This window comes from Aulonocara sp. 'chitande type north' Nkhata Bay, linkage group LG22, assembly GCF_057382095.1.
Source record: "Aulonocara sp. 'chitande type north' Nkhata Bay isolate Kocher_YH1m ecotype deep benthic linkage group LG22, A_spYH_male_GT1.1, whole genome shotgun sequence".
Taxonomy (NCBI): Eukaryota; Metazoa; Chordata; class Actinopteri; order Cichliformes; family Cichlidae; genus Aulonocara; species Aulonocara sp. 'chitande type north' Nkhata Bay.
In genome coordinates, this window is record NC_141364.1 from 6,992,073 (window position 1) to 7,007,235 (window position 15,163).

The window sequence follows — 15,163 nt, forward strand, 5'->3', positions numbered from 1 at the left end:
ATTATCTGCCAATTACATCTGCCACCCTTCTCCAAATCTGTGCCCCTACCTTGCCCCCCCAACAAAAATTTTGTAGACACGCCACTGGCTGGGATAGGCTCCGGCGCCCCCCCCCCCCGCGACCCTGAAAATGATAAGCTGGATAGCTGTTATAGAGACATAAACAGTGTTACAGCGCCCCCTGCTGACCAATTCTGCGATTGTTACAGCTTTCTTTTCAGTTTGGCACTTTACTCACAACATATTTGAAGTTTTCAAGCCTGAATAAGCGTTTTCCAAAAGACAATAGTTAACATGCAAAAAACCTGTAACTCAATAAAAACCTTTATTCATTTTGAAATGTCTGTGAAAAAGTCGGTGCAATCAAAATAAAAGGAGAGTCAAAATATTTAGACATTTTGTGAGATACATTAACAGAAAATAAACTTCAATTACGCAGTACACGACAGTAGTAATGTAGTCTTAAAAGTGCCAGGAATCACAACACATGAAGTTCGTCCTGCCCCTTTGCCCAGTCAGGCTAATCATTCTCTTGCCTTGATATTCCTCTGGCAGCTTTGTGTCTGTGTAATCGTTGTGGGCGGCCTTTACTTCAAGTCCCCGCCCTCCTCACATGTGGATCATCACCCACCTTCTTGAGGCAGTGGCTGACAGTCACTCAACTCTAAATCGTTGACCTGCCTTGTGAATGAAACCATCCCTGAGATATATGACCGTGTCCTCTACGACTTCTGGCAATTAATTGTATGTTTCCCTGTGCACAGGTCTCCCCTGGTGTCCCATCTCTAAGGAATGTCGAGAGTGTTCCTGTGTTTCCTTCCCTCTGGATTAACATTCTGATCAATTTTGTGTTGTTTTGTTGCCTAAACCTTTGAATCTTTAGATGCGAGTCATGCTCACAAGGTCAAGACTGAACAGCAATAACAAAAAAAGACAAATCTTTACTTTTGATTGTGTAGGTGGAATACCCCACCCATAGACAGAACAGTTTTCATAATAAAGTCTGAGTTTTCTTGTTTGTTTGTGTGTCAGACTTTAAGGATGTTGATATATACCTTCCAAATAAAGTTAATTGGTGGGTCATTGTGTGGTAAAAATCAAGAACGCTTGTAGACACATTTTTTATATATATAAATTATTTTATTTATTTATAACCTTTATTTAATTATACTATACACCTTGAAGTTATTTATAAACTCAGCTGAACATTGAGACTTTGACACCACGTAAAAAAAAGGACAAAGAACAGGTGACCCATCCACCAAAGGCTTCTGCAGGGACATCGGTTCAACTCTGTCCCAGACTATTTTCTCCATGTCTTCATTCTTGTCCTACTTCCCTCTTACTTTCTACACTTTCCTACCAAATAAAAATAAATTGCCTGAAATAAAGCCTCACACAACACACTGAACCGTGAAACAGAGGAACTACAGCAAAACAAGATAAAACTGGGTACAACTACTAACAACCCAGAACATGAAACTGATACGTGTACAATTCACTCAAGTCTAACCCGGTAACAGCAAATGCTGTTGTAATAGCTCCAGTTTGTTGTTTACCATTGTCTTGCTGAAATAAGCAAAGTCTTCAATGAAAAATATCACTTCAGGATGAGACTATATGTTGCTATTACATCTGTATATACCTTTCAGTACTGACAGTTGCTATTTTCAGATGTCCAAGCTGCTAATTCCACTGGCACTGATGCCACCACCGTACCATCAGAATGCAGACTTTTGAAGTGAGCACTGATAACAAGCTGGATGTACGATGATGTCAGCATTGAGTATGACAGTGTGGGAAAGTGGAACCGATGTAAGGAACTGATTAGCACCTGAACACACAGGAAACCAGGCAAATGAGTGATTACAGATCTTCCTCACAGAACTCACCTATAAGCTTCATGTAATTTGCAAGTAAAGTTATCACATAAGGATAATGAAATAAACCAAAGTCACTTACAAAACTTATAGAGCAGTTTCCTTAACATGAAACATAACGTATCAGCAGTTATATCACTTTTAACATAATCAGCTCCACCAAGAGCCTTGGCCACCAAACCCATTAATTTGTCACGTCTCTGGACTTGATGAGTCATTGTTTCCCATCATATTGTATTTAAAATGTCTGCTCTCTGTGACCTTGGAATGATGCTCCTGCATCCTTGTATGACAAAAGGCATCAGCCTCTGATAGCTAACTTTTCACTTTCATGTAAGTTCTGATGTTTAGTGGTTAATTACCACTGTAATTGGGCCATCCTCTTCTTATGTAGTTGATGGTAGTCTGTAGTCCAGTGTCTACTGCAGTGGCAGTGAGCTTTAGGACAGTTAACTCAATCCAGTGCAGCACTTTCTCAAGTCAGGCATTGTCTTGTTCCATGGTTCTATTTTCCGGATGTGTAATTGCTGTGTAAGAAACTCAACACATGTGAAAAAACACTCTGTGAAAAAAATGGAGATGACATCAAGCAAAGATCAGCTGATCCTGATTTTACTAAACAAAAAAAGGAAGAAACAAAACTAAAAAAGGAAGATGTTTCTTCCTTTTTTAGGCAGCAGCAGTGATAATTTCATGGTTTAATTCAGGAGTTGAAGTAGTTGTATAAATCCTGACATAATTCAGGATATCAGAGGGACAGTCTGAGCTCTTGTTAGCAGAGTTGTGACCACATGTGAGGAGGAAGAGCGTTGGTCAGTCAACTTTATTGACTCACCAACGCGTTTCGGCTTGTGGCCTTCATCAGGGTCATAGTAACACAGTAACAGTGTGCTTACGCTAAAAACAGGAAACAGAAAAAAATTCAAATTAACCAATCACATCTTCATGGATAGACCAGCTGACATATAACAGGTTAGTATTGGTTAACTGGTTAAGTCACGCCCAAGTAAATACTGGACTAGGTCATTAGTGATGAAGACGGGGGTGAGGAGACATAATTCCCACCTGTCTTAAAATACGTGCAAGAAATACATAAAAGAATATTAGAAAATATGATTACAAAAAAAACATTTAACATTTTCAAACCTCAGAAATTCATCTTCAGCTAAAACTGTTAAATGTGCCATTAATGAGGGATTAATGAAGTGCACGGTCGTTTGATTTGGTGTTACTGTCCTCACTGATGTGGAGACACACTGAAACATGCTGCTGTTTGCACTAGAGTCAGTATTAGATCAATACTAATGCAAATGGATCCATGCTTTGTTTCTACCCTTATAGTATAAATGTTAATTATATTTATTAATGTTACCATTGTTTTAAAGCACATTTAAACAACAGAAGCTCAGAACACATTTACATTCCAGCTGATTTTAATTAACTTTCAAGCTCACAGTGATTTCTCTAGTCAGGGTCAATTCATTCATATGCATTGACCAGTTAATGAGCATGGCTTTCCTCAACAGCTCGTCTTAGCTAATGACGTCAGTTACAGCTTACTAACACATTTAATTTACTGAAAAAGTGCAGCGGGGCCTCTGTTTTTTTTCTCGGGTTTACTGAAGAGGCTCTACAGCAGATGGGCAGCCCCCACTCTGAAGATCTGCCCCTGGTTTGATCCCAGATGGATTGGCTAACATGGAGGAATCAGAGCTTATGACCTGGACGTTTTGGAGATGTTTTAGCTTCATTTTTGGGGAGCTGTCAGATTGTTCATGTTTCTTACAGTCACTTGCAGAGATCAGCAGGCTACTCTCTGTGGTCCTTTCCTTATTCCTTTATAAGGATATGAAAAGTCAACTGTCAAAGCTGACATGGTTTTTACATAAAAAGCCGAGATGTGTGGCCTCAGGTCTTCAGTATTCTTGGGGGCTGTGGATGGCCTGGTTGTCCTGGTTCCATCTCTGTTTGCCTCTGGCTCCTGGGGTGCATTATTGTGGCTTCCAGACTTTAATTTAATTAAGCACATTTGTTTTTTGGGGCCTTTTTCTGGTTCCAGCCCTTAAGGTACAGTTAAGACTGAAACAAAAACAAAAGCCAGGGAGAGAGAGAGAGACATGTGGTAAGGGGCAACAGGTCGGACTCAACCTGCTGTTCTCAGCCATAAAACACAGGGTCGCTCATCCCACTGAGCTAAACCGGTGCCTTTAAAGTACCTTTATGACAAAGACACAGGTATTCTCTCTCACACACTCACCACAAGAAGGTTATTGATTTGTGTATCTGTGCATTTGCAGTGTTTTTTGTTCCAGGTGCTGTATCTTTGTTTTTTTTACAGGTGCAGCAGCTTGCGGTACATTGTGCGTTTCTATTTGTACTCTACCCTTTTATTATATTTTCTCGATTTTTCCCTCTTTCCTTTTTTCTCTCGTGCCTTAGACACACTATACAACATATAATGTAATAACTGAAGTAACACAAATAGAAATGAATAAATAAACAGATAAAAGAAACACATGAACAAGAGGAGCCAATAGAGTGTTTGTAGACCTGACCTTGGAGAAGCAAAATGGGTTTGGCACTGCCGTTAATTCAGTTCATTATTCTGATTGCAAAAGCTGCCAGGCAGGACAAGATAAAAAAACAAACAAAAAAACACTCCACTGAAGGATCTGTGTCTGACCCTTCATATTTTGACATGAAGGCCTGCCAATTTGCCATTGGAGCTATAAGCAGATTTTAGTTTATTATATAAAATGTTTCCAGACAAATCTTTAAAGACCTTTTGCCAGATCTGTGATCTGTATTTTACAAGATATTTTATAATATTCATTTCCATATAATATCCATATAATGTTCTGTGATTGATCTGATCTCCCCATATTTTCTCCGTAAAGATTATTGATGACAGATTCATAAATTTGTATACTGCTAGATCTCTCCGGACACAGGCCCTTTTTGTCCTGTGATAAAATCCCACATTTTTTAAATTCCTTGTCATGTGCTGTGTGCAGGAAGCCAGGAAAAGGATCCAATATTCAGACTCCAGGACACAAAACGTAACTTAAAAAACAGCTTTATTGCTGAACAAGGAAAAAACTAACTAAACTAAAGACACAAATAAATTAGGCAGATTTATGGACCGAACATACAGTGTAGGATGATGGTACAACGCAACAGTGACAGACAGAAACACGGGGCTTAAATACACTGAGGGATAACGAGGGAACTGCACACAGGAGAGAGTCACAGTTGATGGTAATCCAGTGTCCAGAGGCCGGCCCATCGGGAAAATGCCCGATAACACACGGTACAGCTCTGGCAGCCATCATAGAAGCTAAGTGACGTAGGGTGGTGTAATGTGTCTGCATTGCTTGAATTTGCTTAAACTGCACGTTATAGGCGATGTTGTTGTGCTCTGTAATACAGTACAGATATGTTAGTGAGCTCAGTTTAGCTAGTTCTACTTCCATCCATTTATAAACGGAACATGGAGGCTTTGATTTTCCTGCCCAGTCAATGCGCCCCTCCCCCACCCACACGCTTACACACGTAGAAAGTTCTAGATCAGCGATCAAGCAAGCAAGGGCAGCTCTGTGGCAGCAACACTTATAAGGCTTGTTTTTTGTTTTGTTTTTTACTGTACTCCAAGTGTCCTTGAGTCCCATCACAAGAGTTATGGGTGTATAGCCAAAAGCAAGTTTATTTAATTAAACAGGTACCAGATTCACAGACACTTTTTGGAGGCAAACTGTTATGTTTGTGTTATATTTAGCTTCTGCTTCAGTGATTTTTTTTTAATGATAAAGAATTTTAAAATGTCCCTTTTTTCATTTTAAAGGAGAGCTCCTGTGGACTTCTGTAGTGATGTGCGATACCACTAATTTGCTTTCCGATCAGATACCAAGTAAAATTCAGGGTGGTAACGACAATACTGATCAGATACCGATACTCTGTACAAAAACGTAATTTTTCATTGTATTTCATAATACAATATATATTGCATTATGTAATTGTAATAATAATATAATAATATAGCTTCATAATGATTACAGGACATCAGACTACTTGTTCTTATTGCTTAATAATGCAGAATTATCATGTAGAAATAAAAAACCTGAAGTTGTGCGCTATTTGAGCATGTTGCCTGCCTGCAGCACTAAAGGACTCCACGAGAGTCTCGCCCTAGCAGCACCTGTCCCTCTCCTCCTCTTCAGTTCATCTTAACATAAGCTCATCATATTCTGTGATATTATTTACACTGTAAATCATATCGTGAGCAAATCAGTTTTCTTTAATTTCTTAAAAGCACTTGTGTGTGTGTGTGTGTGCTCAGCTTTGCCTGAGAGCTCCTGCAGTGATCTCTCTCACCAAAACTAAAGGTTTTCAGTGCAAACACTTTATGTAAACTGAATCTGACTTGCATTGTAAATTAAAACCAAAATAACGTCTTGTTTTATTTTCAGTTTCTCCGTTTTGGATGCAGCAGGAAGCTTCCTGATCATAAGTTCCTGCAGGTTCTCACTGTAACTGTGTAGGTTTCCATCCACAGTATAAAAAGATGCATGACAGGTTTAATGCATCCATCCATTCGTTTCCGCTGATCATTTTCAGGATCGTTGGGGGCGCTGGAGCCTATCCCAGCTGTCTTAAGGCAAGAGGCAGGGTACACCCTGGACAGGTCGCCAGTCTGTTGCAGGGCTAACACACAGACAGAGACAACCAATCGCACTCACATTCAGGCCTATGGGCAATTTAGTGTTTCCAATTAACCTATCCCCACTAACTGCATGTCTTTGGACTGAGGGAGGAAGCCGGAGTACCCGGGGAGAACCCACGCAAACACGGGGAGAACATGTAAGCGCCACACAGAAAGACCCTTTTGTAGGTTAAATGTTTATTCTAAAATAATTTAATTACCATAAATTAATTAATCATTTTAATTCTAATTTTTCCCTGCATGTGTGAGTTTGTGTGGTTGTCTCTCTCTTTCTCAGATAGACTGGCATCTCGTCCTGGATGTACCTTTGAGTCATGACAGCTGGGAGAGGCTGACTTCATGCAAAGCTGAGATGGTTGAGCGATAAATTTCTTTCTAAAGCTGCACTGAATGACACACAGAGAAATCTTTTAAACATCTTAAGTCTCAAACATTTTAAATAAGCATTTAAATCTGAAATATAAAAACCAAATAAAATTATTTTTAAGAAAATCTAATAAAATATATATACATATATATATTTAATAAATTAAATACTTACTGTCAGTGCAGCTCTGAAAACACAGACAGTAACACAGTTATTTATTCAAAACATACAAAAGCACATAAGAATAAAGGCACTGTTTGCACCACTTGTATGAAACATTTGATTGAATATCAAATATTTACACATTATGAACTTTATCAAATGAGAAGTAACAGACATGAAACATATCAAATTATAAGAGCATAAACATCAAAATGTTGGAAACATGTTGGAGGTAAATGTGTTTCATATTTCTCACCTTTATATTTTCTCCTCCAGATAAAGACTGCAGAGAAGCAGACAGTCAGGAGGAGCAGGATGCCCATAATCCGGACAACAACACCAGCAGGGAAGACTGAAGAACCTGAAACCAACACATTTACATTCTGTAGTTCATCTCACTGTTGGACCAACGTTCATTAAGACCACACCAGTCCTTTATCTATAAAACACCACAGACAATGTTTTAATGTAGATTAGTGAATAATCAAACTGTATCACAGTTTGATGTTTAGCAGTTACACTGAGCCAGTCATCAACAACAGGTGAATGAACACAGTATCACAGCAGGTTTGATTCTTCCATGTTATAAACAGATCACATAAAACCAGAAAAAAAAATCAGGGTCACTAAAACCACATTAAAATTAAAGTTTGTAGTTTTTACCTGTCTGACTTACTTTACTTGTCTGATCTTTATTTTCACCTGTGCTGTGTTAGTGGATCCTTCAGACCTGTTTGTGTTTTAGTTCTTGTTAGTGTTGTAGTCACAGAGTGTTATTGGTCCTTGAAGGGTCTCTGTTTCTGTCCCTGCGTTAAGTTCACTCAGTGTTTCATCCGTTTAGTTTTCTGTCAGCATTGTCTCGTCACCCTCCTGTTTCCCACTCTCTGATTACCTCATGTGCATACAAACACTCTTCTCTCCCTTCAGTCTTTGTTTTAGTGTCTGTTTGTTTTCCCTCGTGTGATTTCTCTGAGTGTATTTTAGATTTACCAGTTTGTTGCCTGTTTTAGATTTTTGTTGAAAGTTTTGGATCAGCAGTTTAACTTTGTACTAAAGCCCAAAAATGAAAGTTTTTTGGTTGTTTTTTTTTTCACTCCCACATCCTCCATTATTAAAATCAAATACTGAATGATTAGTCCTGTTGCTCCCTAATCTCTATCAAACACGTGGTTTGTTTTAAGCATGTGTGAAAAGGGCTTCTTCCAGTTTCCTCCTTTCACATGGGGCCAAATGGAAAACCCAAATAAGATCAAATAAAGGTGTATTTATAAAAGTTTTACTCGCTTCTTTTTCCAGTCTTACCCTCATTGGTCCTGATCGCTGCTTTGTCCAGTTTGGTGACGATGTCCTCGTTCACACCAGAGAGCTGAAACATACATCTGTAGCTGTGCCAGTCTTCAGGTGTGACTGATGAAAGATCCAGATCAACACTCATCTGGAAGGTCCCGTCATTGTTGGTGAGGATCTCTCCTTTGTTCACACCTTCATGAAGCTCCACTCCATCTTTCCTCCAGACCATCTCGGCTCTGTCAGGATAGAAACCTGTAGCGTGGCAGGTGACTGGAGAGGAGGAAGACTTCTGGAGGAGAGAGACTGATGGAAGCTCTGAGAGATTTTAAAAAAAAAAAAATCACCGTTCATACTGAGTTTACCATTTTCATTTGATGTATTTTGAATGTTTTAGACACACAAATTAACATAAATGCCATTTAAAGAATAATTAAGAAAATGGGAGAATTACAAGAAGTACACAACTGAGTGAAGGGAGTGCTGTAAAAAGCTGCAGCGATGGTGACTGGATAGTAAAATAAACAGAAATTGGGAAAAATGAAAAGCATAAATGTGATGAAGTGGTAATAAATGTATGAGAAGATCAGGATGTGGCCTGTTAATTAAAAGTATTACAATAAATCAGGTCATGTGATTTTACCTGTCCTCATCAGAGTGCTCCTCCCATAGTTCACGTACTTCTTCAGCCACTCAGGACAAAGCTTGGAGTGATAGTTCCTCAGATCACCTGAAAGAGATCTGTCACTGTCCCACTTGTGTTTGGTGATTACAGCCTGCATTACTGGAGCGATCCATGTCTCTGTCCTCAGGTCAAATGATAGGAAATCTTCTCCATCGTAGCCATACTGATGATATCCGTTAACTTCAGCCGTTTCATCGTTCCATTCACAGCCGTACATCATCTGGTTAATGTGAACACCTGAAACCAAGAGGGGCAGGAAATAGTTGACATTTGCCCACAGATGAGGGAGTTAAGTTGAAGAGCTTCGATAAAAACTACATAAATACACATAATCAGCTTTTTAAAATCAAATCAAATCAAATCAAATCACTTTTTATTGTCACATCACATGTGCAGGCACACTGGCACAGCACATGCGAGTGAAATTCTTGTGTGCGAGCCCCACAAGCAACAGAGATGTGCAAACACAACAACACAAACGAGCAAAATACAAGAATGGCCAACCTGAAACTAATAAATATATGTACAATATATAATAGTGTATGCATTTCTGGATGTGTATACTAAATATTTTCCTGTGTGTGTGTGTGTGTGTGTGTGTGTGTGTGTGTATACACATTTTTACAAATTAAATAGTAAAAAAAAAAAAATAATAATAATAATAATAGTAAAATATATAAAATATACAGAGTTGAATATGTGCAAAACAAGTGGCATTTATATACAGTGTGGAGTGCATAATGTTGAAAATTTGGCTGGTTAAGCTTCCATTAAGGGCGCTAACAAGCTAGCTTGTGTCTGTAATAGAGTTGGATGCCTCGAGACCACTTTTACGTGGTCTTGGTCTCGACGGACTTTGGTCTTGTCTTGGTCTCGCTGTCTCTGTCTTGCTGTCTCAGATAGTGATTGTGTACCCATGACACACAAACCAACGTTCGATAATGTGTCGTGCACAAAAGCATGCTTAGAGAGTGCTTTGTAGTGAATCAGAAGAGTCGACTCCCATTGAGCGAGAGCCGGCTCCTCACTTAATTTCCTTTCGCTGCTCAGCTCTCACACAGTGGCTCAGCTATGCTCCAATCCCTCCATATTGTGGCCAATCACATGCGAGGATATAGGATACTATCATTATGTGAAAAACAAGAGAGGGTGAGAGACAGTGTAAAGACTTTTTTGTCTTGGTCTTGGTCTCGATACCCTCTGGTCTTGGTATTGTCTTGGTCTTGGTTTAGGCAGTCTTGACTACAAGTCTAGTCTGTAACAACAAAGGTCTTTAAAACCTGGAGAGATTTTATTCAGTGTCAGCAGCTGGGTTAATAAAAAGCTTCATTTTAAGAGTAAAAAAGTGAAACAGAAACAAACCTCCAGTTTGATTGAATCGCTGCTTCAAAGTGTCGATATTGACTTTAAAGACCTGCTGGGTGTTCATGAGCCTGTTAGTCTGGCGGGACAAATACTCTGGATCATCTTCTGCAGCTTTCTCCATCCACTGCTGCTTAAACTCTGCTTTCTCTGTGTTGCTGTCATAGTGAATCATCTGAACATCATCAACCAAACCAACAGCTACAAACTCTGGAAAGTTTGAGACTCCAGAGGAAGAAGTGTAGAAATATCTCAGAGAGCGAGTCACTGTAAGAAACAATGACTGTTTCAGCTTTTAGACTCAACAAAAACAGTGCATGCAGTTCATATTTCATCTAATCATCCTATTATCATTCTAACAGCGCTGAGTTAAGGGCAGTTTTTATAAACAAAACAAAACTATGGCACAGTCCAACACAAAGGTTTTTTTTTTTACTATGTTTGAGACTAATACCGATGTAATTATGAATCAAATAATCAATAACTCATTATTGGCTCTTTTCAAATGTTGTAAAATTAGAAAATATCAGATTGTATTTTTGTTCAACTTTATTTTGAGAGTCTAAATTGATGTGATTAATAACAGATGATGAGTAATGGATCATGTTACACTGTTAGTGATGTTGCCGACACACCCTGAACTGCGCAGGAATCAGGAAGTCCTTTGGTGTCACTGATACGTTGATGTGATTAAAACTCACAAACCTTTTTGGTGTTTGTGACTTGAAAGTGATGCTAATCAAGCTTCCTGAAGCATTTTCCCAGAACTAGCAGAGATATTAATGGCTTTTATTTAAACGTGGGCAAACACACCTATTAATAGCCTTTTTAAAAATAATCTTAAATATGTCCTTCTTAGCAAAACAAAGTTTAAAAAACTTTACTGTAAGTGATACAAATGTCTAACTCACGTCCCACCGTGCCGTGTATTTCCAGGAGAAGCAGAAAAATAAACAGTTTCATGGTGACCTCTCGATAATCTAACAGCTAATATCTTATTATCTATGTGGGTCTGCATGGAGACCCACAGCTGAGGTCAAAGCTGCATCATCAGCCAATGAAAACCATCCTCAGTGCCAACGTCACTAATATCTGGGTTAAAATAAACCACTGATGTTATCCGCAGAACTGAAAGTAAAGTCTGCGAAATGTGATGAAATAAGGAGGCGGGGAGAGAGGCCGGGTGTTTCTGCCTTTGCTTCCACACAGAAGTATGTTTAGTTTATGAGTCATGCTGCTCAGACTTTTTGTAGTTTAAAGTTTCTATTGTTTCTATTGTCTGTGTTGTTCGGCTCCCTTTAGAGTGAAAACATTCCCAAATAAAATGTCACCAGAGGACAAACACAGTGTTTTATTGACACTACAAGAACTAAAACTGTGGTGAAGTGCTCCCCTCAGTGGTTCAAAAGGAAAACAGGTTATACATATACACTGACCGGACACTTTATTAGGTACACCTGTTAAAGAGGTCATTAACACACATTTCTAATCAGCCAATCACAAAGCAACAATCTGATGCATTCAGTTGTGTAGACATGGTTGAAACGTCCTGCTGAAGTTCAAACATGGCATCCAGCTTCTGCCACTTATCTGGGTTCAGGTCACGGGGGCAGCAGCCTGAGCAGAGAAGCCCAGACTTTTCTCATCCCCCAAAAAACTGTGCATTCATTCTGTGGCGGTTAATTTCAATTTCATTAGCAGAATCTTATAACAGGAACTGTTTCGTTATTCTATTTGCAGTTTAATTTTCTCTTTCACAACACAGCTTAGTGTAGTTATTTTTGCTTTGAGTGTGTAAAGTTTATGAAGACTAACATAATTACAGTAGTAGGTTAATGCCACTGTTATTTCACATAAAGAGCAAAATAAGTAAATAAGAGGAGAAGTTGGTCCAACAAGCCCCTAAATCAAAATTATGGGGGCAAGACTTCATGTAGTAGACTGGGGGAGTTGTAGGTTCAGACTTTTAAAGGAGCTCAGCCCCCAATCATAACGCCTCGCATTATGATTGGGGGCTGAGCATTTTAACACCTTGTCGTTAATATTAGGAGAAAATGCTACTTGCAAATGTCATCAACCATTTTCACATTTTCAAACCTCAATTCTATTTGATACACATTAAAACGTTACCTTCATAAGCAGCCTAATTAGTTGGATGACGTATTGTAATGTTTAAAAATGAATCAGAGTGAATAATCAGTGATTGTAATCTCATCCACCTGTTTTAGGGCGGAGCCTTTAGTTACCCAACCCAAGCGAAGACTTGTTAAAGAAGTTAAATAACTACTTGTGGCAAAGCAGAAAAGATAAGAAACAGTATTTCAGTCTCTTAACCACACAGAGGCTTCCACCAAATCATCAAGTACTTTAAGTGTCGTTATTCAGTACAGACACTGGAAAATCACGCTGCCACTCCACAGACCAGTACGTGAAGCAAACTGGTAATAGAGTTGTTTCGTATGAATATTTCTGAATTCATCGAACCCTCCCTTTATCATGCAAACACAGCACAGGGCATCGTGTACTCCAGTTTTATACGTGGAGAACTGATTTGTACTCTGTCATATCGTTGTAGTGGCAGCCATCCTGTTCAGCCATGTTTGGAGTGAATCCTGTAAAATGCTGCTATTCAAACCAATATCCCCTGTTCAGAATGTCCACTGGCATGTTTTACGTGTGCTACTGGAAAACAAAGTCTCCATGAAATACATGAAAAACTAATTTTGTTTTTCAGCTGCCTTCACTGTCTGCTCCCTCAGTCTTCCTGTTCTTATACAACCTCTCTGTCCTCTCTCTCTGCATCATCCTCACTCAACTAGGAACAAGAAAATAACAAAAATATCATCTTAGAATAATTAAGATAAGATTATTATTATTATTATGATAAGGGCAGGTTATTGATCCATAATTGATAACAGTATAACACACTGCTTTATACTGAAGATACAACTTTATGCTGTTCGGTGAATTTGACCACATGTCCACTCTGTTTCTTTTTGCTCTCTGCTGTCTTCATCCTGCTCTCTCAAAAGTTAAACGTTACAGTGAATAAAGGACATAAACTCATCCATATAAGTTTATAGTGATATTCAAACTGAATACAGACGGATGCTGGACACTGACAGGTAACATCATTTTGACCTACTGTCACTTGGATCTGGAGCTGAAGCCCAATTCAACCAGAATTGGAATAGAAATCTTTAACAAACTAAAATTATAAAGTACATCATCTCCTTGGCTGAAAGTAGTGATGCACCCACCTTTACATACTCAGTAATTCAGTATTTGTGGTGTCAGGTTGGAACATGACTCATATTCACAAAGTTTCTGTTCACTCATGTTATTATACTCTCCTCTCCACACTCTGAATACTCGACATTATGCACGACCACAATGTTAAACTTTTATTTAGATGTTCAAGTATAGAAACAGTGCAGTAGTCTAACAAAACAAAGACTCTTTCCCCTGATTCTGTAGATCAAAACACAGCTGACCTGAAACATCCAACATAAACACATAAACACACACACACACACACACACACACACACACACACACACACACTGTAAACCTGATTTTTGGCAGCTGCATTGACCATCTAACAGAACAAACAGTAATAAAATATACACATACATTTCTGTGTAGTATATATGATACAGTTACCATTAAAGTCATGACTGTTCATCACTGTCACATGTACCAGGGTTTGAACAAAACATAGAAATAGCAATAATAGAGTACAGCTTTTCTTTGCAATACCTTATTTATAGCTTTCATCAGCGTATTCATATTTTTATTAAAGATGAAACAAATTATTTATTACAACTTTTATAAATCTTAAACTCAGTATTTCAAGACACCTCATGTTGTTGCTCATAAAAAAAACTGTGATTGTAAAGTGACTGTAAATGAACTGATCTGCAGTTAGTTCAAAGCACAGCAAATCAGAGAACTGATATTTTCAACTTATTGACCTTAGATCACGATGCCTGCAAAGGTGCAGTGGTTAGCATTCTGACCTCGTCAGTAAAAGGTTGATGGTTCAATTCCAGCTGAAAACGCAAAGCCCCTTTGAGGTTGTGTCAGGAAAGTCATCCAGAGTTAAACTAAAATCAAACATGCGGAACTAACTGCTGTAGCAAAGCAGCATTAAAACTGCATAATGTTAATACACACTCAGACCCAACACTGAGGAAAATAAACACATAATTCCTACAGATGTCGTTTTTCTTCTTCAGGACCATCTTTACTTATTATTGCATAAAAAAGACCTACAGTATAACATTATACTTAAAAAATTTAAATAGTTTGTAATGTTTTTTTCAGTGTTTTTATTTATCTAGTTTTATTTTTATGTGTTTATGTTATTGTTATGGTCTAATTATTGTTAATATTATTATAATTGTTGTTGTTGTTGTTATTAATTAATTAATTATTTTATTTTTTCATTTTTATTCTGTTCTTAATGTTAAGCACTTTGGTCAGGACTTGCTGTTGTAAAGCACTTTATAAAGTTAGTTTGGCTAAAAAGTATTTTTTCTCACAGAAAATAGTAATTCTCTTTTTTTCCTGTGACATAAAAGTAAAAATTTGGTTCCTTCGTGTATGTTTCAGTCACAAATTGTAAATGGACTGATTCTTATATAGCACTTTTCTCCTCTCCCGGAGTACTCAAAGCGCTCTATACAACAAGCCACATT

At 38.2% G+C, this 15,163-nt stretch overlaps 2 protein-coding genes across 2 annotated transcripts in view; both read right to left on the minus strand.

Moving 5' to 3' along the window:
* The window catches only part of LOC147303377 (class I histocompatibility antigen, F10 alpha chain), a 145,401-nt gene that overhangs the window by 17,684 nt on the left and 112,554 nt on the right, over nt 1–15,163 (minus strand). The window lies entirely within an intron of this gene.
* LOC147303378 (class I histocompatibility antigen, F10 alpha chain-like) lies at nt 8,231–11,438 on the minus strand. The gene is made up of 4 exons (XM_086280885.1): nt 11,375–11,438; nt 10,464–10,730; nt 9,060–9,338; nt 8,231–8,734 (listed from the first exon to the last, which is right to left on the minus strand). The coding sequence occupies exons 1-4, from the start codon at nt 11,424–11,426 to the stop codon at nt 8,406–8,408; spliced, it is 927 nt and encodes a 308-aa protein (XP_086137011.1). The 5' UTR covers nt 11,427–11,438; the 3' UTR covers nt 8,231–8,405.

Excerpts from the sequence above, each read along its gene's own strand:
- LOC147303378 (XM_086280885.1), bottom strand. The coding sequence starts at position 11,426 with ATGAAACTGTTTATTTTTCTGCTTCTCCTGGAAATACACGGCACGGTG. Across the intron at positions 10,731-11,374 it reads AATACACGGCACGGTGGGAC|TGACTCGCTCTCTGAGATAT; the intron begins GTGAGTTAGACA and ends TGTTTCTTACAG. Across the intron at positions 9,339-10,463 it reads GCGATTCAATCAAACTGGAG|GTGTTCACATTAACCAGATG; the intron begins GTTTGTTTCTGT and ends TCTTGGTTTCAG.